This window comes from Psammomys obesus, unplaced genomic scaffold, assembly GCF_907164565.1.
Source record: "Psammomys obesus unplaced genomic scaffold, mPsaObe1.curated_primary_1811, whole genome shotgun sequence".
Taxonomy (NCBI): Eukaryota; Metazoa; Chordata; class Mammalia; order Rodentia; family Muridae; genus Psammomys; species Psammomys obesus.
In genome coordinates, this window is record NW_026589732.1 from 2187477 (window position 1) to 2213977 (window position 26501).

The 26501-nt window shown below is 50.2% G+C and overlaps 1 protein-coding gene across 3 annotated transcripts in view; it reads left to right on the forward strand.

The window, feature by feature from the left end:
- The first annotated feature begins 1581 nt into the window (after positions 1-1581).
- Positions 1582-26501, forward strand: part of LOC129675234 (stimulated by retinoic acid gene 6 protein-like) — a 39434-nt gene continuing 14514 nt past the window's right edge. The window contains exons 1-9 of one of the 3 annotated variants that reach the window (XM_055605260.1): positions 1582-1799; positions 12204-12279; positions 15322-15422; positions 18136-18266; positions 19452-19572; positions 20591-20636; positions 22699-22827; positions 23171-23250; positions 24413-24524. In XM_055605260.1, coding sequence (XP_055461235.1) covers positions 1780-1799; positions 12204-12279; positions 15322-15422; positions 18136-18266; positions 19452-19572; positions 20591-20636; positions 22699-22827; positions 23171-23250; positions 24413-24524 — 816 coding nt within the window. In that variant the 5' untranslated portion in view covers positions 1582-1779. The other 2 variants (XM_055605261.1, XM_055605262.1) reach the window with 2 other exon arrangements.

The following is a 26501-nucleotide window of genomic DNA, read 5'->3' on the forward strand; positions in this document are numbered from 1 at the left end:
TTTGACCTCTGGGCACACATTCGGAGAACTGCCATTCCAGGGAAGCAGCAGCCAGCTTCCAGGAATTGCTTCTCTGTTTTGCAGTTACCTGGAAAAGAGCTGAGTTGGGCCAGGCCCTCCTGGGTTCTTTTTCATCTTTCTTTCAAGTCTGCCTCGACGGCAAGCATTCGTGGAACCTCATGTGTATCCCAACGCTGTGCTGATTCAGATCTGGTCACTGCTATGATCGACCCGGAGCGCAGGGCCTTGGTCACCGGGATCTGTGGTGTGACCAGATGCTCAGCTGATTGGTGTTCATTTCATGTCAGGCGCTCCCTAAACATATCATCATGATCTTAGCTCACTTTAGCTCTGAGTGTCTGTGGCCCAGCTGCAGCTCGTCTCCAGATACGCAGCAGGAGACTGGCGGCTCACACAGTTGCAAGGCTTCTTCCTGGTGGAGCTGACTCTCAAGATGCCAAACCACAGCGCCCTCCAGGGTTCTACACGTTCAGAAGCCAAGAAGATGGCACCGCAAGAATGGGCAGGGGTCATCTCGGGCAGTGGTAGAGTGATTAAGCGGGTGACACCATCGTCTGGGACGTTAGTGACCAAATCTGCCTCCTGCCTCCCCTTCCACCATACCTGATTAGACTGGCTTGGCCCAGATGCCAAAGCGTGAACTCCTAGCATTTAGGATGTGGCCATCTTGAGAGACGGGTCCTTTAAGGAAGGCGTTAGGCTAGCATTAAGTCTTATTCTTAAAGCAGCGGTCTTGGGCTTCAGGTGCTGAGAAAGCACTCTACTCCAGGAAGTACTAGACAGGGTCAGGTGAGCTGCTGTGGTGAGTCAGCCCCACGTGCCACCGACTGCTCACAAGCCAACTTTATTTATTTATTTTTATTTGCCTGTGGTCTAGGCTGTGAGGGGACAGCATGTAGGGCTAATGCTCTCAGCATGCTGTCAAGGAGTCTCGTTCCCTAGTTCCTGTGATTCCCTCCCACAGGAAAGAGAAAGCGGCAGACCTCAGCATGCTGTGCAGAGGGGCCATCCGGCACTCCTACGCCCACCCCATGAAAATCCTTCTTGAGTGTTTGCTCCTAGATGCCGGGGTGGCTGGAGTCTGGGCTTGATGGGGAAGAGGTACCAAGTCGCAGCCTTCCTCTCTGCCCAGGGAAAGGAAACCTAGGGATGGGCAGCCAGCAGGCTCTGCCATGTGGCCGGGGTCCATCTTGAATTATCTCCCCTCGCTTCTCCAAGCCAGAGGCTGGCTGCCAGTGTCCAAGGGAGAACCTCTAAGCGGGCAGTCCTGGCTTGCGGCTTGGAGGCAGAGCACTAGTTTATTCCCTTTAATAATATTTTATAGCTAGCCAAAGGCACACAGCTGCCAGGCAAAGCCTCCGCAGACAGCTGGGGTGGGTGGTCCCGGGATCACAGCTGAGTGTGTGTGTGTGTGTGTGTGTGTGTGTGTGTGTGTGCATGTATGTGTATGTGGAGGGAGTGTGAAAGGAACAGCAGCGAGGCCAGGGAGGAGGCCATAGAAGAGAGAAGCCTGCTCTTGTGGAGTGAGAAGCAGAGCAGGCAGCAGTGTTGTGAAACCAGGAAGAGGGCTGCCGCCTGATTTCACTCCCGGGTAAATGTTTGACTGCATGTTTGCCTCTTCTCTGAGTATTGGGTCTACGGATCGAACTGAGGAGAGAACACGAGCTCATGAGAAGCCATCGTAAGCAGGAGCCTGAGACACAGAGAGGCACCCAGGACATCAGCTTCCACCACCCACCGTAGCCCTTCTTCAGCAAGATGCTTGCAGCCAGCACGAGGTGGGTCATCCCAGACAGCCGGGCCCTCCTAGCTCTTTTGATGCAGGTGATTAACCGAGACTGGGAGAAAGGCATGGATGGGCTAATCTGCAGACTGAAAAGGGAGAACTGTGGCAGTTTTCCTCCACGACAGTCAGAGACGCGGTGAGGAGCCAGGTAAGAATTTACAGGCTCCTGACTGTATCCTGGCTCCGAGGTTTCTCACTATGGTTTCCTCATCTCTTACTCTGCTGAAAAACTCCCTATCTTTCTTCACCCTTTTTAATTGATACTTTATAATTGTCCACATTCATGGAGTACCTTTGAAGTCTCGAACTGTGTATGACCCTCTGATCCGACCTCAAACATTTATCATTTCTTGGTGATAAGACACCCCAGCCACTGCTATTTTTGAAATAATGTATTTGATTGTAAACTTTAGTCACCCTTCTGGGCCACAAAATAGCGGCGCTTATTCCTCATAACTGCAACTTGCCCCGATGGGCCCTCTCGCCAGCCTTCTCCTTCTCCCTCCTAGTTTCTGTCCTATCCTGTACTCGTATGAGTCAGCCTTTTCCAGTCACCCTACATGAGTGAAGTCATGCAGTATTTGTCTTTCTGTCTCTGGCTCATTTCACTTTCTGTAATGTCCTCCAGGTTTATCCATGTTGACAGGATTTTCTTCTTTATTCCATCCTATGGATGCACTGCATTTTCTTTGTCTCCTCATCCGCTGTTGGACCCACTGGTGAACTCCTATCTTGGCCTTTATGAATATTAAACAAGGGTGCAGGCATCTCTTTGACGTGCCAGTTTCACTTCCTTGATCTGTCTCTTCACCAGAGGGAAGTTGGTACTTCCAGTTTTTTGGAAGCCTTCCATGCTGTCTCCCACAATGGTTGTGCTGATTCACCCCAAATCTGTGTAACGGTTCTCTTCTCTCCTGCCTTCAGCAGCATTTGTTTTCTACCATCTTGCTGAGAACAGCCATTCTGACAGGAATGGGTGAGCCCATCGACCTGAGAACATCAGAGGGAAACTGGAAAGGGAAGGATAGAGGACTGGGGACTCAGGTGGCTGGAATCGAGACTCAAGAACAGAAAACAGGCCCAGGTCTTTCTGGGATCCCAGAATCTGCTCAGAATTCTAAGGGATGCCAAAGAAGACAGAAGAGAAGGGAGTCAAGGAGACAAAGAGGGCTGATACGTATCTTCTAGAAAAGGAGGACAGGTGGAATGGCCAGGCTGGGTGTCTCTGGAGGATGTGGGGAGGGAATGGTGTGCTGGAGAGGCCAGGAGATCCATCCTTCTCTCCCCAGTGATCTCTGTGGCTAGGAAAGAATGGGAGAGGCTGAGGTGACAGGGGCCTGATGCCACCAGATGTGGGTTTTTAGAAAGGTCCCTCTGATCCACGTGGAGGATGGGTCAGGATGGAGCAGAAGGCTGCTGTATAGTCTTAGTGAAGATGATGGTAGTCTAGGTTATAGTCAGAGCTGAATGGATTCCATGGGGAGGGAGAAGACAGCCAAAGTTGCCCTGTGTCTGTGATGAGGCCTGATGAGCGTGTCGAGCCACCACTCCTGCAATGAGGACGAGCTGGTTAGAGGCTGTGCAGTTGTGGCAGGCTGACCTGTGATTCCATGCACGGGGCCGTCAGCGCAACCCAGGAGACAGGCGGTGTGGGCTGTGACAAGGGTCCTCGGCCTATCTTGCGCCAGCCACTTCCCACCTTCTTGACCTTTTTCCACAAGACCATTCCTCAACCATAGTCTCCTCCCTGGCTGGATGGTGGGGGCCTCCTCACAGGGAGGCCCAGGCCTGAGCATGCTGCTCAGGTTTTTCTCCAAGCATAGCACACCGTGTCATTGCTCATCAGAATCTTCACATCCAAGTGTCTGAATATGTTCCCTATTTGGAAGTTTTTAGAAGTGTTGGACTTTCAGCTCGGCTGTGCCGGGGCACTTTGGGCTCTTTCTCTCTCTGAATGCGCTGCGGAGGTGTGGGAGGGGCAGGAACGGAGCAAGAAGTGCACCTGCCCGCCACAGGACGTGTGGTGAATGGTCCGAATTACTGTTCTCCCATTTGGTAGAAGGGTGTGAAGGTAAATGCTGCTGTGTTGGGCAGATGGCAGGGAAGGCCTGGAGAGACGGCTCAGTGGCTAACAGCACAGGACCTCTTGCACAGGACCTAGGTTTGGTTGCCAGCACCCATGTCTAGTGTCTCACAACTGTTTATAAGTCTAGCTCCATGGTACTGAACTCTCTTATGTTCTCCCTTGACATCCACACGCACACACACTGCACACAAATAATAAAATAAATATTTTTATGACTTGTCTTTTTTTTTCCCCATTTTCTTTAATGTGTGTGGGTGTTTTGCCTGCATGTATGTCTTCGCACCATGTGTATGCCCTGTGTCCATGGACAAAATATCAGATCCCCTGGGAGTTACAAATGGCTGTGAGCTTCCACGTGGGTGCTGGGGACAGAACCCAGGTCCTCCCAAAGGGCACCCAGAGCCCTTAAGCAATGAGCTATCTCTCTGGCCCTGATAAAATAAATCTTTAAATAAAGAATGGTAGGGAGTAGAAATAGATCCCTTTCTTCTTTAGTTGCTCTCCTAATTTTTCCCTGATGGATGCTCTGGGCTTTTCAGACATGCATGAAAACAGCCATGCATGTTCCCTAAGGAGAGGCAGCAACCAGGAGCTGGCCACGCCTGGCCAGGAAATAAACTCAAGACAAGTAGAGAGGTAGAGGCAAGAAGAGGCATCTGGACACAGAGAAGACAGGCAGGACGACAACAGAACAGAAGCAGGACGCGTATGTGTGGGCCCTGTGTAATCTTTCTCCTGTTCTTAGGGATTGCTCCCCAGGGACCACCTGAGAGCAGGGGGGTCTCTGAGCCCCAGGAACCCCAGCAACACCAGCAGAGCTGGGGTGTCCCAGGGTCATTCTCCTTGTGTGTCCTCTTTGATAGAAGAGGCTGGCAGCTCCAGCGGGCAGCTGGGACATTAGAGCGCAGGCGCCCTGCTCCGGGCCACGTTGCTGGGCTGGTCACGGGGCCAGAGTCGGCAGTTCCCCTGGCTACTGGTTAACAAAGTGAGGGACTGCAATTCACCATGGCAAGGGGCCCAGGGCAGGGAGCCCTGACATTGTAGCCCAGTGACAGTGACTCACTATGCAGGGGAGGGTGGGGGCCAGAGGGCTGATCCTGGGAGGAAGGGCACCCAGATAGTTCGTTAGGTGCTCTGGGGCCTGGGGTCTGAGGTCTGGGATGGCTGCCCAGCCTCTGGAGTCCCTTTCAGCTCTCTAAACACAAACTTACATACTTCCTTGCTTCTCCTCCTCCTTCTCTTTTACTTCTCTGCCTCCTCCTGTCTTTGTAAAGACACGGTCTCACCCTGTAGCCCAGACTAGCCTCAGATGCAATATACAGCCTAGGTTGGCTTCAGACTCTCAGCAGTCCCCACTCTCCCCCTCAGTTTCTGGGAGCTTTGAAGGCAGGGGTGAAGGTGCCCAGTTGGAGGAATTCTGTTTATACTCAGAGCTGCCTATAGCAGAGGAGGAACGGAGAAAGGGAGCCCAGAGGTTGGAGGTGAACCTCAACTCAGAGGCTAGCCTGGGCTACAGAGTGAAACTCTGTGTCAATGTCACTCCCCCCCTCCCCGCCCTCCCCGAACACACCTAAAACTAAAACAAACCTTGTAAGGAATTGGATTCCAGAGACATTAGTGTTTGGGTTCCATGAGCAGGAATTGAGGGGGAGGTTTCACAGCTGGGGGGCTCTTCCTTCCCTTTCTTCTCCTCCTTCCTCCAGATCATCCTTTCCCCTCCTGTCTTTCCTCCTTGACTGCTCAGGGATGCCCCACACTTGTTCATGTTGGTAACTGCTGCCTGTCTTCCCCTCCTGTTCCCTCCCCTCCCTTCCTCCCTCCTTCCCCCCTCCCTTCCTCTCTCCTTCCCTCCCCTTCCTTACCTTCCCTCTTTTCCCCTCCTTTTCCCTTCCCACCCTCCCCCCTCCCTTCTCCTCTCTGCTCCCGCTCCCCTCTCCTCTCCCTTCTTTCTTTTCTTTCTTTTTTCTTTTTCTTTTTAAGAAATTAAATTTAGATAACTTGTCTATTCTGAATTGTAAGTATTTTTTAAAGATTTATTTATTATGTATACAATATTCTGTCTACACATACAACTTCACACCAGAAGAGGGCACAGATCTCATTATAGATGGTAGTGAGCCCCCATGTGGTTGCTGGGAGTTGAACTCGGGACCTCTGGGGGAGCAGACAGTGCTCTTAACCTCTGAGCCATCGATCCAGCCCAGTATTTTTTTTTTTAAGTATTTTTCCCTTTGTTACTGGCTTGGGAGCCACCGTGTGGTTGCTGGGAATCTAACTCAGGACCTCTAGAAGAGCAGACAGTGGTCTCAATGGCTGAGGCACCTCTGCAGCCCTTATCTTGACTTCTTTCCCCTCCTTCTGACTGTGTGCTGGAGTGCCCGGATCTTTCTTTCAGTGCTCTGCTTATGGTCTGCACACACCCCTCTGGTTGCTGCTGCTGAAGCTTTAGTGTTCTCACCCTAAACTCCACTCCTGCTGATTCACAGTTAATGTTTATCTCCATCTTCCAAATGTGGACACCCTCTTTTTTTCTCAGGCATTTCGAGGGCAGGAAGCACAGCTGCCAGGGGCATGGTGGAAGATATGTCATGTCGGTTTCTTTACCCATAGAGATGCATAGCTGGAAGTGAGTTCATTATAGAGTATACTGCTAGGTATACAGATAGGTATAACCACACACAGTATGGTGAACACCCCCTGCTCCTTTTCCAGTTCCACAGAGCCCGTTGGCTGTCTCAGAAGGGCAACACTGATTTTTGCTGATCCCTGGTCTCGGGTCCAGGCCCCGGGCTGCAGCTGGTCAGTGAGCCCAGCTTTGACATGAACGGTGGTGGATGCTTTTGTTTATGTAAATGAGTCCGACATATGGGGAAGGAGCAAGAAGATGCCAGTGAGAAGGCCCTGCTCCATCCACAATAGAAACTGCTTCTTGTTGAGCCAGTTAAGAGTTTTTGAATCTTGGAAGAAAGATCCAGAAGAATCATTTTTGGGTGGCTCACAGTGTATGGCTATGAATATAGCAGGTTTGGGGCTGGAGAGGTGGCTCAGCCGTTAGGGCACTGACTTCTTCTGCAGAGGACCCGGGTTCAGTCCCCAGCACCAACATGGTGGCTCAGAACCTTCTGTAATTCTAGTTCCAGGGGACCTGATGACCTCTTCAGGCCTAGACAGCTGCATTATAAACATGTTTTATATCACGTTTAAACTTTCTATGGAACAGTTAGTGAAGCCCTGATTGGCAGGCCTCACTGGTTCCCTGGGTTTCGGCCCTGGCTGGAGGGCAGTATCCACCTGCAGAAGGGGGCAGAGTCTCCAGGAATGAGACATTTCCAGTCTTTATTACTTTGGCCCTTATTTGTAACTTTACACATTCTGCATTTAAATTTTGACCACGGTGTTTAACGATGCCATGCAGAGTTCCTGGTAGTGACAGCTGACCCTGCCAAACGGACCCAAGCCAGCCTTGGCAACACCTGGGTCCACCTCAACCCTTCAAGGCTAGAGTTTGTGGATTTGGTGGATTCCACATAAAGCAGATTCCCTGGCATCGGGTGTGCGCGCCGAGTCCTGTACAGACATACTTCACGCATGTGTCTGCCCCCCTTCCCATGACTGTCTCCTGTACTGAACCAGGGACTATTCTTTCTGCCGCCTGTGAAACTGGCAACCTGAGCAGGACCTGAAACAGTTCTGAGCCGTGTGACTTTCCCTGATCACTGCCCCTCTCTGGGCTCCAGCCTACAGCGGAAGGTTCTTCTGGAAACAATGACCATCCCAAGCCCCTCAGTGTCAGGCACCAGCTAGACTCCAGAGGGTGCCAAGAAAGCCCAGGGTGCTGGAGCTCTGGGAAGCTGCTGTGCTTTGTCTGGAACAAGAAGGAGCCTGTCAACTAGGAGCTGCCCCCACCTCCCCACCCCCCACCCCTATCCTGGTTTTGGCTCCTTTTTTTTTTTTTTTTTTTTTTTAAAGAGGCTAATGTTACCTAACCTGCAAAAAGCTAAATCGTGGACTAGAAATCCAGTGAAATAGTGCTTAGGACATGCTGGAGAGGGATGGAAATGGGAAGGGGGAGGGGAGGGAGGGAGACAGAGACAGACAGACAGACAGAGACAGAGACAGAGAGAACCTGCGTCCTAGTTCACATTTTCAGGCGCCTCTCTGGGCATGCTTGGCTTGCGCTTCTTGCAAGTACAATTTCCAAAAGCGAATTACTCATCCATGAGGTTCTTGGTGGATGAGCAAAGCGTAGTAGCTCAGAGCAGCAAGATACGGTCATCAACTCTCAGCCCTCAGCACCGTTGGTGGCTCCTTGCAGGGCCTCCGAGTGTGAAAGGTCAGGGGGCATCACCTTTCATTTCAGTACTAGCTGAGAGCTAAGGATTTATTTATTATTATTGTTGTTGTTGTTGTTGTTGTTGTTAAGAAATCAGGTGGCCCTGCATATCTGGAGCCAGCCTTGACTTCCTGACCCTCTTGCAGGTGCGTCCCCTCCCAGATGATTGTTTGTAACCTCGACATTCTAGCTGCCATGCAATAGCAGCAGAGGTCTGTGGGTGTGATGGCACACGCCTCCACACTCAAACACTGAGTGGCAACCAGAGCAGGGCTTGTGTTGGGAGCAAGGTCAGTCTCCTTTTCCAGCTGTACGGGAGCAGTCAGTACCTTATTGCGGAGCGTGACCACCCTCTGTGCCTTGTAACGCTGGAACGTACCCCCCTCAGTAGCTGTACGCCTTCCTCCCCGCCTGTCTTCCGCTGCTCCCCATCCTTCCCAGCCTCCCAACTTCCCTGTGATCATTTTTTTTAAAGCATATTTGCTGTTGGTGTCAGGCTTATTCCACAAAACCTGCTATCTACAGACTCAATCTTGTTGCAAGTGAAAGGATTTCTTTCTTTCTTTTTTTCTGTAATTGAGTAATATTCCAGCACATTTTCTTTATATGTTTATCCATTAGCGGGCACCTCAGCTGATTCCCTATTTTAGCGATGGCAAAAAGTTCCACAGAGAACGCGGGAGCGGACTCCTGTCCTTTCCTTCGCATGCACACCCAGGAATGGTGTAGCGGGCTGTGGTAGTTCCACACTTAATGAATTTGTTTATGTTTAGACAGGATCTGGCTATGTAGCCCTGGCTGCTGAGAGCTCTCTATGTAGATCAGGCTAACTCAGAGATCCACCTGCCTCTGCCTCCTGCGTGGCAGGCTTACAGGAGTACGCCACTATGCCCAGCTCTGTGCTGAGCTTTCTGAGGACCATCTACACTGTTTTTTCCTCAGTGTCTATAATTTTAGTTCCCACCAATACTGTAAGCAGTACCCTCTCTCTTCGTCCTTACCCTTTCCGGAGCCTTCTAGGTGCTCAGGGAGGCGCCACACTGGCTAACAACCCCTGTGGCCCACTGAAGTCTTCTTTTGAGAAATGAAAGCTCAGGAGACTGGAAATGTGGCTCAGCAGTTAAACGCACCCACTGCTCTTTCAGACAGAGGACCCAGGTTCGGTTTCCAGTACCCACATGCTGGCCCACAACCATCCTTAACTCCAGTTCCAGGGGACCCAGCACCTTCTCTTGTCCTCTGCTGTCACCATGCAGGCACACAGCGCGCCTCCATACAGGCAGGAAAAACACTTATCTACATCGGACAAAACAAATAAATGATTTTTTAAGAGGAATGAAAACCTGGATCCCTTGCCAATTTTGAATTTCAAGTCTTTTTAAATACCGCTTTCCCTCCACTAGCAGCTTATTTACCGGTTTTTAGATGCCAAGTCTTGCGCTCACTTTCTTTCTCTTCCTGGTCACTGTTGGAGTGATTGAACTTTTCCTTTCACGTGACTTTTTACTGGCTTCTGTTCTGCCACTCTCTTCTGGTGGTCAGCCATTGCATTATTACTACGCTTACCTAGAAGTTCGTTTTTGTCACAAAGGGAGGAGATGAGAGCCTACACTCCCCTGTAAACAGGAGAGCAGAGTCCTGTAGGTTTTCTTTCCCTCTGTCCTTCATGTGGGTGTCATTTGGTGCTTGAGTTGACGCCAGGTCAGACATCCTATTCTGTGAAGTTCAGACAAACAATTTTAAGGTATTCATCTACCTGGCTATGGACCATTTTTGCCGATTCTTCTGTTCCTGCTGCTTTTAAACCCTTCTTCATAGGCTTGTTTTTATCATCAGATAATTTTCTCTAATATTTTTTTCAGAGAGCTTATAGTAGAAAATAATTTTCAGTTCTTGTCTTTATACATATGCATTTACTACATCATTAAATGGAATATTACATGTGAAAACATTTGGTATTTATATATTTAAAATAAATATTTACATATTCACATCCCCAGGGCTGAGAGATAGCAGTGTCTTTTGCCAGTCCCTTGGCATTCTTCTCTGATTTCTCTTGGAGAGCGCGCCCTCTAGCGTTCACTCCAGAGAGAATCTGCCTTCTCGCCACTTCCTCTGGAGCAAGGGAGTTCACTGAGTCCTTGGCTTCCCGGGACAGTTTTTCCTGTGGTGTCCTGTGTTTTGAGCGGGTGTTCATGTGTGCTTGAGAGTTCCATGGAGTATGTGCTGCCTGTGCCGTGAGCCTGGCTGTAACCGGTGCCAGGTGTGGCTTGAGGCTGGCTCTCAGTGGGGAGGGGAGGAAGCGTGTCCTGCTAGCTGGGGCACTTCATGGCTGGCTGTGCAGTTCCAGGCTCCCTCCAAGTGCTACTTCTGATGGGGTCCCTCTGACCCATGCATCCTCTCCTGGAGATACAAATACATTGTCAGGGCTGGAGGTAGGCTGACTGGGCTAAGCTGTCCTGTCTTTGCTGCTCTCTTTGTCAGCGCCATGTCAGCACTCTGTGCTCTGTTTCCAGATATGCTCTGCTCTTGCCCATTGCATTTTCAGTATGTGTGTGTGCCCAAGCATGTGTGCATGTGCGCGTCATTGGGAGCACGTGGAGGTCAGAGGACGACTTGCAGGAGTCCATTCTCTCCTTCTACCATGTGGCTGGCTCCTGGGGACTGAACTAAGGTTGTCAGGCTTGGTGGCAAGCCCCTTTACCGGCCGAGTCACCTCCCTGGCTCCGCTCTTGCTTCTTGTGCGGGTGTGAAGTTTGTTCCGTTCAGCCCCACAGTCTACGGTCCTGCTGCCTGCTGCCCTTTTCTCTTTGATCTTGTCTAAGCTCAACCATAGCTCCCTTTTTGCTTTTAAGTATGGCTCTTCCCTCCCTGCCTTCTTTCCTCCTTCCCTTCCTTCCTACCGTGGAAGGCTTCATATGGGATGGAGAGAGTGATGAATGTACTGCTCTTATCTTCCTAACGGCCAAAGTGTCTCCCTTCTCACCGCCTGAGCCTCACCTCGGGATATTTTCAATCTGTGGTGAGGTATGAGCACAGGCTGCTAGGATTTCAAAGAATTCCAGGGATGTGTGCGTTTCTGGTCTCCCCTGAGACCTCTGAGGGAACAGGAGCCACTGGTTGTGGAATGAAGCTGAGGACATGGCTAGCTGGACGTGCTGGAGTGAAGAACGGAAGGGCAAAGATCAGAGAAGTGATAGAACAGGCCACGGCGGTCCTGCGGAGTCAGGAGCAAGCTGTGACGGAGAGGACCTCCTCTCAGGGAAGGATGCCCCGTGTTTCTGACTTGAGGTCACACCAGCCTGTGCTGCACCTGAGGACGTCTGCAATGTGATGGATGCCCCCTGCTCCCCCTGCTCCCCCCTGCTCCCCCTGCTCCCCCCTGCTCCCCCTGCTCCCCCTGCTCCCCCCTGCTTCCCCCTGCTCCCCCCTGCTCCCCCCTGCTTCCCCCCTGCTTCCCCCCTGCTTCCCTCCTGCCCCAGCAGCTCACCTGTGTTTCTAACCTTGGCTGTGAAAAACTAGGTCCACAGTCTGACTTCCTGGGGAGTTAATGATGCTTCAGTTTCAGTCTGCTCACCCACACGGGGCCCTTCCAGGGCTCTGGAAAGGTGGGAAGGACTCTAGTTAAGGGTTTTCACCATCATCAGTTTTCCTTAAACTGTAAAAAAAGTCAGGCATTTCTGTAGTGTTCCCTAAAAAGAACACCCCACAAAACCCAAATCTACCCATGAGTATGTCATCCAGACATGGTTGGGGGGGAGGGGTCTTGGTGACAACTCCAGGGATCCTAAATAGATCACCGGAGCCATGTGAGCATAGTCCATTTGGGAAGACAGTGAGTGAGCAGGTTGGGTCTTGGAAATGTAAGTAAGGAAGCTTAGATGGTCCATACTCCTGAGAGAAATACCTCAGGCTTGAGTCAGTGCTGTCCCAGTGACTGATAGATGATGCAATCCTGGTTTATGGCTGTTTTTCAGGACCAGGCAGCTGAATGTCACCTGTGACTACTCTGTAGACGGGGAGGTCTTCCTCCATTACTCCCTCATCCCATCAGTAAGTAAAGGTAGGGGAACATGGGGGAGGGGTTTACAGAATCGGGGGCAGTAGAGGGAGGGTCATGAAGGAAGGGAGGGAGCTGTGATGTTCCGCCATACAGCTTTTGGGCAGGCCTGAGTCACTCAGGGGAGAGAACAGATGGTTTTCCTTCCAGAACTCCTATTCTGTTGCTTACAGCCTGAATCCAAGCACACAGTCAAAAGAAAGCATTTGGGTCCAAGAGCCAGAGATATGAAACTTCTGGCAGAGTGAAAGGGAGTTCTCTCTCTCTCTCTCTCTCTCTCTCTCTCTCTGTCGATGTGTGTACAGGTGCATATGAAGATGTGTATGCATGCATACAGAGGTCACAGGTAATCCTGGGACTTGTTCCTCAGGGAGAGTTCACCTTTGGGTTTTGTTTTTCATTTTTAAAAATTAATTAATATACTTATGAATGTTTTGTCTGCATGTCCGTGCACCACATTGTAACTGGTGTTTGCTACTTTGTTCTTTTTTCTTCCATATTTCTCAACCCCTTCTCTTCTACCATGTCACCCCCTTAACACTAGATAAGAGAGAAAAAAGAAGAGAGAGGAAAGGAAAGAGATCAGGCGTCAGAAAGGAGGTGACGTTATCTTAGACTACTTCCTGCAGATTAGAAGCTTGGAGTTCCTTGGGACAAGTTTGACCTTACAAGTCAGGATATCTAATTTCTAGTTGATGTTGTTTTTTCCTTTGTGCATGACTACTACCAAACCACAACCAACCCCCATGAATGATCAACAACCACTGACAACTGCTCCTATCGGGGCTCTAGCATTTTTACACCCTCTGAAAAGTTCCCAGAATTCCAAATGTCACACAATGGCAGAAACTATCTGCACCCGGCAAAAGTACACCTTTGCTACAGCACAAGGCAAATCAGAGTCAACCTCTGTGAAGCAGCCTCGTAACCCCACACTTCAGATTAAAATGAAAACATACTATAATATTTCTGTAATTTTTAAAGAAACCAAAATCCCAGAATCCTCACTACACCACATGTATGTTTGATGCCCTTGGATGCCCTTGAACTGGGATTACAGATGGTTGTGAGGCACCATGTGGGCACTGAAATCGAGCCTAGGTCCTCTGGAAACAGGCAGTGCTCTTAACCACGCTCTTAACTAAGCCCTCTCTCCAGCCCTCACCTTGTTTTTTAAGACAGAGCCTCTCACTGGGACTGCGGTTTGGTGGTTAGACTAGATTGGCTAGACAACCAGGGGCCTCTCTGTCTCCACCACCCCAGCTCTGGGATTGTAGATGTATGCCATCACATCTGTTTGCTGTTTGTTTTCATGTGGATGTTGGGGATTGAATTCAGGTCCTCATGCTTGGGCAGTGAGGGGTTTTCGAAGCTATCGCCTCAGCTCCCAGGAAGGACTTTTCTAAAGAAATAAAGACAGGGCTAAGGTCATCTTAAAAGATGTAGTGAAGAACATTCCAGACACAGGGGAAAACATGTACAAAGGCCCTGTGGAGGGTGGATCAATGCAAAGTGGAGAAACTGAAAGCTAGAGCTGAGACCTGAAAGTCTAGGCGGTGGGAGGGGCTGGGCAGGAAAGAGCCCTGTGGGAGGACAGGGAAGGCAGTGGAGGATGGCTCCTGGGCTTGTGCAGTTGGAGGGACAATGGCATCTGCCACCCATGAGTTCAGGAAAGTGAGGAGACCAGGCCTGATGGTACAGGCCTGTGATCCCAGCGATTTGAGAAGCTGAGCCAGGAAGGTTGAAAGCTCAGGCCAGTCTAAGCTACAGAATGAGTTCAACTTAGACCCTATCTTAAAGTAAAAAGCAAAATGAGGGCTGGGCTTGTCGCTCAGTGGTAAAGCTCTTGCTTTCTGCCCTGCGTAATGAAGAGTCAATCCCCAGGATGGGGAGGGGGTGGGGCAGGAGGTCCAGGTTTAGGGTGGATGAAGGGGCAACAGGAACGTCGTGAGTTTCGTGTAAATCATGCTGAATTTGAGGAGTTTTCGGCAGAAAGGCCTGATGGGTAGCCTAAGGGGTCGGGAGCTCCCGGGTGAGCAGGGTTGGGACTGGAGGCTCACGTTTGTGAATCTTCTGTCATCAAAAGTTTTCACTGGGTGGGGGGGGAAGGCTGGAGAGACAGCTCAGAGGTTAAGAGCACTGGCTGTTCTTCCAGAGGTCCTGAGTTCAGTTCCCAGCAACCACATGGTGGCTCACAACCATCTATAATGAGATTTGGGGCCCTCTTCTCGCCTGCAGGCACAAATGCAGATAGAATACTGTATAAATAAATAAATAAATAAATAAATAAATAAATAAATAAATAAATATTTTAAAAAAGTTTTCATTAGGGAGGAGAGCAGGGACAAGGAAAAATAGGGCTTAGACAAAGCCTCGGGGAGTTCTGTATCCAGAAGCCAGGGTAAGAATGACCTAGCCAGGGGCTTGGGGAAGAATGGGAAAGCAAGCACACAATGGACCAAGTTCAGGAGAGAGGGTGTAGGGAGGAGGTGCAGGCCGCACTGGAGAACTGCTGGGAGCTGGAGCTGGAATGGGGCACTGCCCAAAGTAGTAGGTGTGACAGCTGCTGGTGAATTCAGCCATGGCTCTTTCAACATAGCAACAGGGTCTGAGGGGCCAGTAGAGGTAAGGAAATACAGAGAGCACATGCAGACAAGTTTCCAGAAGATTCTGATAAAAAGTAGAATAAAGAATCCGCATCTGGTGCTTAAGAGCATGACCAAGTCCTCAGAAACAAAGGGAAGAACGCTGTGAAACCCAACAGGCATGGCTGCCTTTCTACAGACAGAAACCAAGGTTCAGCCTGGATGTGCCTCCCTCCCAGCCAGCGTGTGATGGAAGTTGGACTTGAACCTTTACCTGTACAGGGCCATACAGAGGAAGGGTCAGTACAGAACTGCCTGGTACCTCTGAAGTACCACAGGCATCACAGACACTTCAAGCTCTCTCCTTGCCGGCACATTCTCTTTCTGTGAGGACACTGAGGCCACCCTGAGGGAGACTGGGTCCCCTGACACACTGTCATCTCCTTACAGCTCATCATCATTTTGATCTTGTCTTTCCTACAAAGACGAGAGCATCGAAGACAAAGGGATAACACCTCTTACCTCCTGGGGCACCATTTTGGAATTATCATGTGAGTTGATTCAGTGTCATTTCCTGACGCTTGGGGTACTTTGTGGTTGGGCCCAACACAAAGTACAAGGCTAGGTAACTCCAAGGATTCAGTCTTCTCCTCTGTGCTCATCTTACCCTTCAATCCCCTCCCCCAAACAATGCTCTGAGAGGCTGGAACCAGGCAAGTCACTGACACTATGGACACCCAGGGCTGCCCAGATAGGAAGAAACGGTTCAAGGAGACCTAGAACATCATGGAAAGGACCCTCCTTGAAAGGTATTCCCTCATTGCTATGATAAACTATGAGATAGAGGCACCTTAAGACAGTAGGGGCTTATTTCGGTTCATAGTTCAGGCAAGTATGGTCCACCACGATGAAGAAGGTAAGGTGCAGAGGCTGGAGCAGCGTGGTTTGTGGCAGCTGCAGTGTGTGGCAGAGGTCCTCACATGGCGGCCAGGTCAGGGAGCTACAACCTTCCAAGGACCTGCCCTGCTTCTGCCATCCAGGACTTTCTCTGAAGGTCCATAGCCTTCCAAAATCACACCATTGGCTGGAACAAGGTCTTCAAACACACGAGACAGTGGGAAACATTCTACATCCATATGCCTTCCCACTCAGGGGACTGTGGCCACCTCAGGAAACAAGAGGCAAAAGATCCCCAGCGACTGAAAGCAGCCACCCGTCCGGCTGGGATGGCTTCATGAAGCATGTATGAGATCCTGCCTGGCTTCCAGAGTCTTCCTAGTTATGCCGTCCTGCATCTTGCCCCCCCCCCTTAGCGCATTTTTCTTGAGTTTGAATTATTCTGTCTCATGACTCCATCACCCCCATCAGCATCGTTTGTCAGCATCACCACCATCACTACTGTCAATTAGCATTTATTGTACTGCTGCTGACTGTCCCAGGTCGTGGGCTTTTTTTTTTACATCAGTTCCATCAGCCATGATGCCAGAACTGAGGCTAAGGGTAAGCCGGGAGGCAAGAGCACTCCAGCCACAACACCCAGGCTGCTGGAGCACCAGCTCTGAGAAGCAGCTGGCCTCCTGATGCCTCCCCCAGGGACAGCAAAGGGCTGAGACTGGCTGGGCTTGTTGCTTTTTTCTACTGCTAGAACCAAACACCTGTCAAAACGCAACAGAAGGCAGGGTTTACTTTGGCCCACAGTTTAAGAAGCAGTAGGTCGTCATGGCAGCAGAGGCGAGAGACTGCCGCATCTGCGACCAGGAAGCAGAGAGAGATGGAAGCTAGTTTTCTGTTCACTTTCTCCTTTCCATTCAACCAGAATCCCAACCGACAGGATGGTATTGTCCACATTCAGGGCTGGTTGGCTAGACGTTTCCAGAAGCAGCTTCATGGATGTACCCAGAGGCACGTTGCCATGGTGTTAAATCTCATCAAACTGGCATTCGGGATTAACTGTCATATTGATTTGATAAAGGTCCTTTAACCCCACCCTGGACATGTGGCATAAAAGGAACGGACAGAACTGATGGGGCAGCCATGTTAAAATTCCTGGAATTACCTTACCATGACTCACCTGACTGACTCCTGTCACAGCCCCTGGTTCTCTTGTTCATTCTGTCCTCTCTCAGTGTCACTGACTAATACTCCCTGCTATGGGCTGAATGAGAAACGTCCCTCCTAGACGCATGTATTTCAACACGTGGTCCGCAGCTGGTGGCACTGTTTGGGAAGGTGACGGAACCTTTCAGGGGAAGAGCCTTACTGGAAGAAGTGCACCACTAGAGTCAGGCGTTGACAATGTATATCTGGGCCTGGTTTCCTGTTCTCTCTCTGCCTCTGGGCACAGATGAAGTGTGATCAGTACTATGTGGCCAGCGTCAGGCTCTTGGTGCCATGTTGCCCATACCAAAGCGGCTTGTATCCCTTCTTGAACTGTTAGTCTAAATAAGCCTCTCCCCTGCCAACTTGCCTTTTGTTAGGGTATTTTATCACAGCAACAGAAAAGTAACTAATACATCCCCTCTTGTGTGCATGCGGTACTCTCCAGCTTCATTTGCTCGCTGCAATGACTCTGTGATAAGCAAAGTAGGGGGCTTCTATCTCTGTTTTGAGCGTGGGAAAACCGCGTCTCACATACACCTTAGGCATCATGGTTGGTTCTTGATGGAATTCAGTTGGACAAGATGTGTCTCTGCAAACCTGTACTGCGCCTGAGTTCCCCCTAAGGTCCTGTAGGCTCCACCCAGCAGCATTCATAATTTCCTAAGCACATGGTGACATGAAGGGCAGGGCATGGGAACAAGGGCATGAACTTGTCGGAGCAGCAAGATGGCTCACCGGATGAGGGTGCTTGCCGCCATGCCCAGTGACCACCACTAGATCCTCACATGGTGGAAGGAGAGAACCTGTCCCTACAAGCTGTCGTCCTTTGACCTCTATACGCATAATGCACACAATCAACTTTTAAAAAGTAGAAGATGCACACGCATGCACGCAACACACACACACGTCAGCAGAGCACTATCTAAATCTCATGAAAGCTTGTTTTGTTTTGGTAGGTGCCATGACTCCTAGCGTCCTTACTTTGTCCCCACTAGAGCTGGACGTCCTCTATGGGAAGGACTGCATCTTCCTCACTGTAGAGCCCTGAATCTGTGCTTAGACTGTGAGCAGTGAGCAGCCCACCCTCCCACAATTCCCCTAACAGCAAGGATGGCTGCTTCCGAGGTGACCCAGAGACTCACACACCGTTTCTGTTGTCTACAGGCCTCTGGACTTTGTGGGGACTTTCAGTAACCGGTGGTCCTATGGAGTTGCCTTTGGGGCCACAGCCAATAAGGTCATGTTCTTGTTCTCAGAAGGCTACCAGCCCCTGAAATTTCCCCAGTGGGCCCAAGGTACCGGGGCTGCCTCATACATCCTGGGTACATTATCTGGACATACTTGCTCCCAGAGGCCGTGGGGGTTGTCTGGTGGGGTAAACTCTGTGAGTGGCCACATTCTTCTTAACCTGTTCCTTGCCCAAGGTCAATGCTTGGTAGCCCACAAATCATCACAGCCTGCCTGGGGAGCTTCCCTTGAGTTAGACTCACAGGTATCTTAGACAAGGGCACCAGAAGTAGAGTCTTCCTCATCCTCCTCAGACAGTCCCCTGAGCCTGCTGCCCTCTGACAGCAACGATTTCTGGGGCTCTTTAAGGAATATTGCATACTTTGACCACTGGCTGGAGTTCTTGCTCCCCAGCCTCTCCGTGCTTATATTAAGGAGCTACTCTGCTCTGTAGGCTTGGTGAGCTCTCATGCAATCACAGAACCATCTCTCCATTGTACACACTCCCATAGTGCATGGGGCAGAGTCAGCCCCTCCAGGAAGGCTGCTCCATTCTTTGCCTCCCTGGGATGGGATGTCCCTGGCTTTGTCTGTGCCCCTGTGGCAGGATGAACGAACCCTGTTGCAGCTCATTTCAGACCACCTTCCTGCCAGTCTTCCCCACTGTACTGTCAGTGTCTCAAAGCGAAAACCCTGACCATTGCTGCCATGCAGTGCCTGGTCCAGGAGCAGCTCAAGGCTGACACACAGGAGAGGTCAGCTTGGACGACTAAGCCTTTCCTGGATGCTGTCAACCCATCTCAGAGCTAGCCGGTGGTGGGACCAATGTGACCATCACGTCCATAGAGAGTGCTCTAGGTCTGCAAAGGTGGACCAGTGACCATAATCTTCCTTAGAGTGCTTCCAGTATGCCCAGCATGCCTGTGTGGGCCTCTGTGCTGCACTTGGGTGCCTTCCTCTCAGCCATCTTGGTTTGCTGGCTGATCCGTCTGTGACGGCCACACTGTGAGATACTTATGTATAGAGAACTCCAGTCTTCGCCTTCATGGTCAGCCGGCTCGTGCCAGGGGAAGGGGAGCAGGAAGGATGAAGGAAGGACTTTGCTGTGTTCCTCTGCCATGCCCTAGAGCTCGCCCAAGTCAGCTCTTAGGGTCCTGGCTTAGGCACTGGCTTGAGCTCAGAACTACACCTCTCCTGGTCACCTGTGAGCAGAGAGCAGAGGATCCCACATGGCTTGGCCTTGTCTTTTACAGCCTTTGTGCTTTTCATCGGAGGCATGGAAGTCGGCCTGTCCTACTTCCCCTTCTTTGCCTGCCTGTCCTCAGAGTTCCGGTTGGTCAGCTCCATCCTGGGCTTTGGCTACTCCCTGACTTGGTAAGATGACTCTACTTACTTTCTTCTGGCCATTTTGGCCACGGCTGAACTCTAGGTGGGGGGAGGGGGAGGCTAGGCTGAGCTTCCTTGTGGAGAACAGTAAGGCCCACAGTGGGCAGAGGTGACTTGCCCACTGTTCCACTGTGGCTTCTTGGGAGTACATCTGAGGTTTCCAAAGGTCTGTCCAGGACCCCAGGTGCTTCCTGAGGGGATTCTCATGATTAGAATACTCCTAGAAGCCAGGGTTTAAGGAAAACTCACTTCTGGAAACCAAGAAGGTCTCCATAGAGGAGGTAGGAGCCCCATGTCTATGGCTTCTCCTAGAGAAAGTTGTCATGTCTCTGCTTGGCATTCAAGGCCATCCTCACCTGGTCTCTTCCTCCTCCAGTCCCTAAGGATGTCTAGCACACACTTTCAGTCACACTGTTTCCTACAGTCCATTATCTCTCCATTTACTCACTCAACAGCCATTCTTTAGAGTCCTCATGGACTCTGGCCCCTGAGCTTCTGTGTTCCTATTCCTTGTGTAGGGCACCTTCCCTCCACCTGAGAGAGCACTTGGCTCATGTTGAATGACTTCAGCACTGCATACTTATGCAGAGCTGGTACTAGGAGACATCTGTCAACCGAGTGACCTGCCTGGGAACAGTTCCATTATAAGTCCCTGAGGCCCATCCCTAGCTCCCACTCCCCCACCCAGCCACCTACATTCAGCAAGAGCCTCAGCCACATTCAGGAGACCTGAGACCTTGCCCTGGCTCTGTTGTCTGTAAGTGGCTTGGACAAACCCCTTGCTGATTCTGGGCTTCTGCCTCCTTGGATGCTAGAGGGAGAGAGGAGGAGCACCTGTGTCTTCCTCCCTTGTCTGCAAGAACTCTGAGATGTGTCCCCACCTGGCAGACATAGTGCTTAGCTAGGCACAGTCAGGAAGGAGCTGACAGTCCTGGGGTGGGGGGCGGGGCAGGCAGGATCTGGGCTGTGTTCACCAGGCTGCTCTGGGCTGGTTCTGTTCTTGCAGGTTTGTGATTACAGTTCTTCAGATCTCACAGTGCCCCCACGGGCAGGTAAGTCCCCGCTGACCTTCCTGCTCTGCTGATTACGGTGACCTACTTGGCATAGTCTCCTCACCTATAAAGTGGGTTTGATGAGCCAAGAGGATGAAATGAGACAACACCGACCTGTGCCGAGGTGGGGCAGTGAGTGACAGGAGCTATGCAGAAGCAATGCCCAATCCCCTCCCCAACAGGTAGGGAAACCGAAGCCCAGAGCTGGGTGGCCCTGAGATTGTGACTGAACATCCTGAGCCAGGTCAGCCTTCCCAGCAGGACCACCTGTTCACCGCCCTTCTCAGAGTTAATGAAAGTTGCAAGCTAGTTCTCCAAACCCAGAAAAGGAGCAAAATGAAAAGGATATTGTTAGCCAGGTCCGTCATTCTGTAAAAGCTCCATTTGTTTGAACTGTGATAATTCCAGGCAGTGCGTAATTTGGTATCTATCAGTAAGTGAATGTATTTCTCTAGATCCTTCCCTGCCCTGCCCAGTGGATCCCAGGAATGGCCAGCCAGGAAAGATGTTTATTATCAATGGACACTCTTTAACCGACCACCCCTAGCAATGGCCAACTTGGGGCCAAAGCAGAAGCTTTTTGACCTCCTTCCAATCCTCCCCCTTAGACCCCCTCCTTCTACCACATAACTACCCCAGCTTGTAAGCAGCAGTGGGCCTTTACGTAGGCCTCCTGTCTGCAGGTTTCCCCAAAGAAAAGGCTTACACCACCCTCAAGTTGCGTGCTTCTTCTCTGTCCTTTCTTCTTCAGTGGCCTTCAGGGGCCACACTGCACTTAGCAGAGCTGCTGGGAAGGTGTGGGGGAGTCTGGAAGGTTATCTGGGCCTAGAACTTACTAACCCTTCCCAGGATTTAACAGTAGACAATTAGATGCACGTGATAAAGAGTGTGACAGAGCCCAATTAGAAAAGCAGGAGTGGCTTTTTTTAGAACTCCCAAGAGGTTGGGCATTCCCTCCACATCTGTACTTGGGACTGGGAACTCCTGGCTAACCTCTGCCCAGGGAGAAGCCTCTTCCTCACTGATCCCAGGTCATGGGAATCTGGGTCACAGTCCTGTTGACCTTGTTGACCTCTCAGTCTCCCAGAGGTGCCTTTGAAATTCAAAATGTTGATGGATACCTAGGGAGAGGACAGGATCTCACCTCCAATTCAGAATCTTTCTTTAAAAACTGCCATCTGTTAAGCTTCGTTCAAGACTGTGGAGGGACACATGGGGAGGAACACGGGAAATGCTTATTTGGGCCACAGCAAGACAGAAGCATGTGCTGGATAAAGATGAAAGGAAACTGTGACACCTCCATCTCAGGGACTCTGTACCCTATGTCATAGCATCAGGTCCAATTCCCCTGGGGGAACAAGGCCCCCAGAATATAGCAAAACACAAGGACCCCAGAATATAGCAAAACATGAAACCAACCAGTACATTGTAAACACTGAGTCCCTAGCTTTTTCTGAAAGCAGAGAGGGAAAGAGGAAGAAGAAAAAAATAGCATTAAAAAGAAAGAAAAAGAAAACACCCAAAACCTGCAAACACCCCCTTGAGAAGCCTGTTATTTCCCACTACCCAACTCTCAACCTTGTGGTAATTACAAATCATTCCTCCCTCTCCTTTCCTCCCCCCTCCGTTCTTTATTCCTCTCTTTTCTTTTATTTCTTCCTTTCCTTCCATCTAGCTACTGTTTCCTAGTCTCTCATATTTCCCAAAAGTGACATTTATTTTCTGCCCCAGATTAAAACAAACAAAACATAAAAGCTATTTTCATAAAATAAAAGGGCTCAAAGGTTTCCATCCAGTTTCGCTGACCTCCAAATCCATCTATCCTTCTGACCATAGGAGAGGAGAGCAGGGATTGGTCAATGGGGTGGGGGGTGGGAGGGACCAGAGATTGTCTGACCATGTAGACCAAGCGTCTGATTACTGCTTTAGCTGTGCAGAGAAGGTGGATCCTGTTAGGAGCCGCTGGGCAAGCAGAGTCCTAGCCTTATGTCTTCACAGAGGGAGCCGGCCTTATCTCAGGACAGCCTGCTAATTTCCACATCCCACTCTGTTTCTGTTGCAGTTTCTGGGGAGGTTCGAGACCCTCATTTTCTACTGGCCCTCACTGTTGTGCCTGGGTTTCCTGCTGGGTCGTTTCCTGTACATGTTCCTTAAGGCTCTGCCAATCCACCTGGGCCTGGAGCTGCAGGCAGTGAGTGCTCAACACTGGTTTCCCCAGCCTTGTCCCCACAGCAGCCCAGGCAGCAGCGCCACGTTACTCCCTCTCACAGGCTTTCCTGCACAGCCTCTCTGGTGAGGGAGACAAGCTTCTTGGAGCAGTGGCTGGCGCAGCCTGGGCTAGGAGAGTGGAGAAGGGCCAGCCCTCCGGCCTTTGGGGAAAGCAGGGGCCTGACAAAGTTGAAGCCTGTTCCTATGGATGACCCTTGCTGGGACCACTAAGCTTTTTTCCAAATCCTGGCTCCACGACCATGACCCCTTAAGGAACCAAACCTAGTGAGCGTCTTTGAGCCACCACATTCCCTCCTTCCTCACAGGAAGAAAAGCCAGAAAAGTCGGTGCTAGAGGTTCACCAGGCAGAACACGTGAAGCTGCTCTTGAGCAAGCCCCGCCCACAGTAAGCGCCCCTCTGCCCACTCTATCTCCCCCTCATCCCCACCCCCAACCCTCGATTCCTGCCAGATGGTGGAGCGGCACAGCAGGAGTCGCGCTGATAAGAACCAATCCAAGGCCGGGTGGCAGCCAGGATGGGAGCAGGACCCTAAAGACTCCTTTCCAGGCTAACTGGGCAGAGGCTTAAGAGACATTTCCAAAACTATGTCTCCTTAGTGTTCCTGACAGTGTTCTTAACTGCTTGAGGTGTACTCTGAGTGGGCTTCCTCCCCACTGCAATCTCCAAACTGTAAGAGGAAAGGGACATTTCACTTTTCATTAAAAAATGTCATTAAAATATGTTTCCTTGGATCAAAGGGCAGTGAAAATAATTACTGAGTCTAGATGATTGGCCTACAGAGATTGGCTGAGCCTGAGTCACGTACTTCCTGTCTTGTTTCTTGGGACAGGGAGTAGTGACAGCCTTACTTAAGAGGTAAGACCAGGGGTGGGGATGGTTAGCTTCCCACCAGAGCTTCTGAGATGGTCCAGCCCAGCCCACCTCTGTCTCAGCCGTCATGCTTACTGGTTAGATCCCAGAGAAGGGAGGTATCTTGTCCCAGATGGCAAAGTTTCCACAGAGTTAGCTTAGGAGACCCATGTCAAAACATTCGAATCAAGACCCAGGTGTATGACTTTCTCACATACAAGGACTCTGGAGGTGAGCAGTCCATAGTGACCATAGTGACCCTAGACAAGCCGCCTGCGTTTCTGTGCCAGCACCTTAGCGTATGCCTCTCCTCCTCAGCGCTGTCTCATGGTCCAGCGTGGCTGCTGAACTCCAGCCTGGACCAGACGTTAGTCTGCATTTCTGAGGATAGCAGAAAACAAGGCAGAGTGAAAGGGGCTCGTGTCTGTCTCAGCTCCACCTAGGAGTCTCCCCTCATCACACACAGTCCTGTATCACACACGGGGGGTTGGGGGGGGGGGCGGAACCTAGTCAGAGACTCTTAGCTGCAAGAGAAGTTGGAGTTTCTGTTGTTGTTGTTGTTTGTTTGTTTTTGAGAACTGTTGCCCCACCCCCTTAAATTCCAGCCTTTGTTTTTAAAGATGAGGGAAAGTAAGAAGCTGTTTGACCACTGTTATTATTAATGTTTTTTTTTATGTGTGTGATTGTTCATTCACAGAGAAAGAGAGAAGTCTTGGTTTCAAACCAGAGTGTATGAGTGGGACCCTTGCTTCCAGTTCCCCAGCAGGATGATCGGGACCTCTGTGCTGGCATTCATCTGTCTGTACCTTGTAAGTAGCTCCATGAAAATCCTCTCGTGTTTTGTAACCGGAGCAGTGTCCAGACTGTGGTTACCGAGTCCTTGGGACAAGCTGTGTGTACCTAAAGCTTGGGTCAGAATGGAAACGTGGTGAGTTAAGGAAGTACCGTGCTTCAGCGGTTTGACCTGCAAGGACCCCTTACCTATGTGGTGACACCCACAGGAGAACAACCCAGCACAAATAAAACTGGTGGTGGGTACACCTTTAACCCCATACAGAGGTGGGTGTCTGTTAGCTCAAGGCTAACCCATTCCGTATAGTTCCAGGCTGGCCGGTGCTACACAGTGAGAGCATGTCTCAACAAAACAAAACAAAATCTATGCGATGGCATTTAGCACTGACTAACTGGGTTTCTTTGTGTAGCCCTGGATGTCCTGGAACTCACTCTGTAGGCCAGGCTGGCCTCACTGAACTCACAGAGATCCACCTGCCTCTGCCTCCTGAGTGCTGGGATTAAAGGCATTCATCACCACTGCCTGGCAGGTAATTGATTCTTTCAAAAATAATTTCGATGAACTAAAGACAAAAGTGAAAATGTAGAATTGATTTACAGTATGGATCAAAACTGAAATATCTTTCATTTTCTTCTTTTCAGCGTTTAAGTCTCACTTCCATGTTTTATAAGATATAAAATCAAAACATTGTACCTACTCTAAGTCATGGGAAATAAAATGGCTGAGTTAAAGGCAGCTACAATATGCAGAATACGAACAGTAAAGCCTAGTTATCTTTGCTTGTTTTTAAGGCAGGAAGATGATGTTTCTTTAGAGTCCGTCTGTTGTTAAGGTTTTGAAGGAATGTGTTAACTAGATTATAGGGAAGTATCAATGCCTTTCTAGATGCCAGTGGCTGAGGATGTGTGCAGGTAGGAAAGGCAGCTCCCTTTGCAGTCACTCCGACACCCAGCATCCTCTATCATGTGCCTCCGTGTTCTAGGACTTCATGGCCACCCAGTCAACAGCAGGAAGGGAAAATAGGAAGATGCTTGCGGAAGGCTTTTCTAGACTAGGTGTAGAATAGCACCTATCCTTCTGCTCCTTGTCCATTGTCCAAACGGGGTCCTGTGGCCACACCTAAAGAGAGGGCTGGGGAATGTGTGACCAAAGAGGGGAGAATGATTTCTTAATTAATTACTTTAGTGTACCTGGTTGTATAAATACCTGTGTGTGTGTGTGTCCACATGTATAGAGGACAACAATCAACCTTGGTTATTTGCTCCTCAAGAGTCACCAATTTTTTTGCGTGTGTGTGTGTGTGTGTGTGTGTGTGTGCGCGCGTGCATGTGCTCAAGCATATGTGGAAGCCAGAGTTTGACATCAGGTGCCTTCCTGGCTCTGGGGTTACAAGCATGTGCCACCATGTTGTACTTTTAATGTGGATGCTGGGATCAAATTCAGGTCTCCATGCTTGCTGTGCAAGCATTTAATCCACTGAGCCACCCCCCAGCCCCAAGAAGAGGGATTTGAAAGGACAACCAAAGTTCTCCGCAGCATTGAATAACTCACTTGGTGTTATGATGTGCCTTAAGAATTTATTTTAAAAAAGAATTCATTGAATACCTCCTGTGACTAAGCACTGACTTAAGAGCTAGAAGAGGGCAGGAAGATGATTCAGCATAGTCTTAGCTGGGGAGAAGCTGTGGAGCCAAGAGAAGGAATAAGACATGGAAGGAGAACTCTGTCATTCGAGGAGAAAGGAGATGGGGCCAGTGTTCTGGAGTTCAGCGACTTACTCTGGAACTCTCAGAAACGAACATGATTTGGATGTTGGAGAAAGAAGGTGGTGGGAACCAGAGAAGCAACAGTGTGTTGGTTGGTAGACAGGACAACGGGCAAGCGTGCTATCATGCGGAATACCTTCTCCAGTTTAGCTCCTGTTTAGATCAGTGAAAGGGGCCGTGGTGTGTGTGTGTGTGTGTGTGTGTGTGTGTGTGTGTGTGTGTGTGTG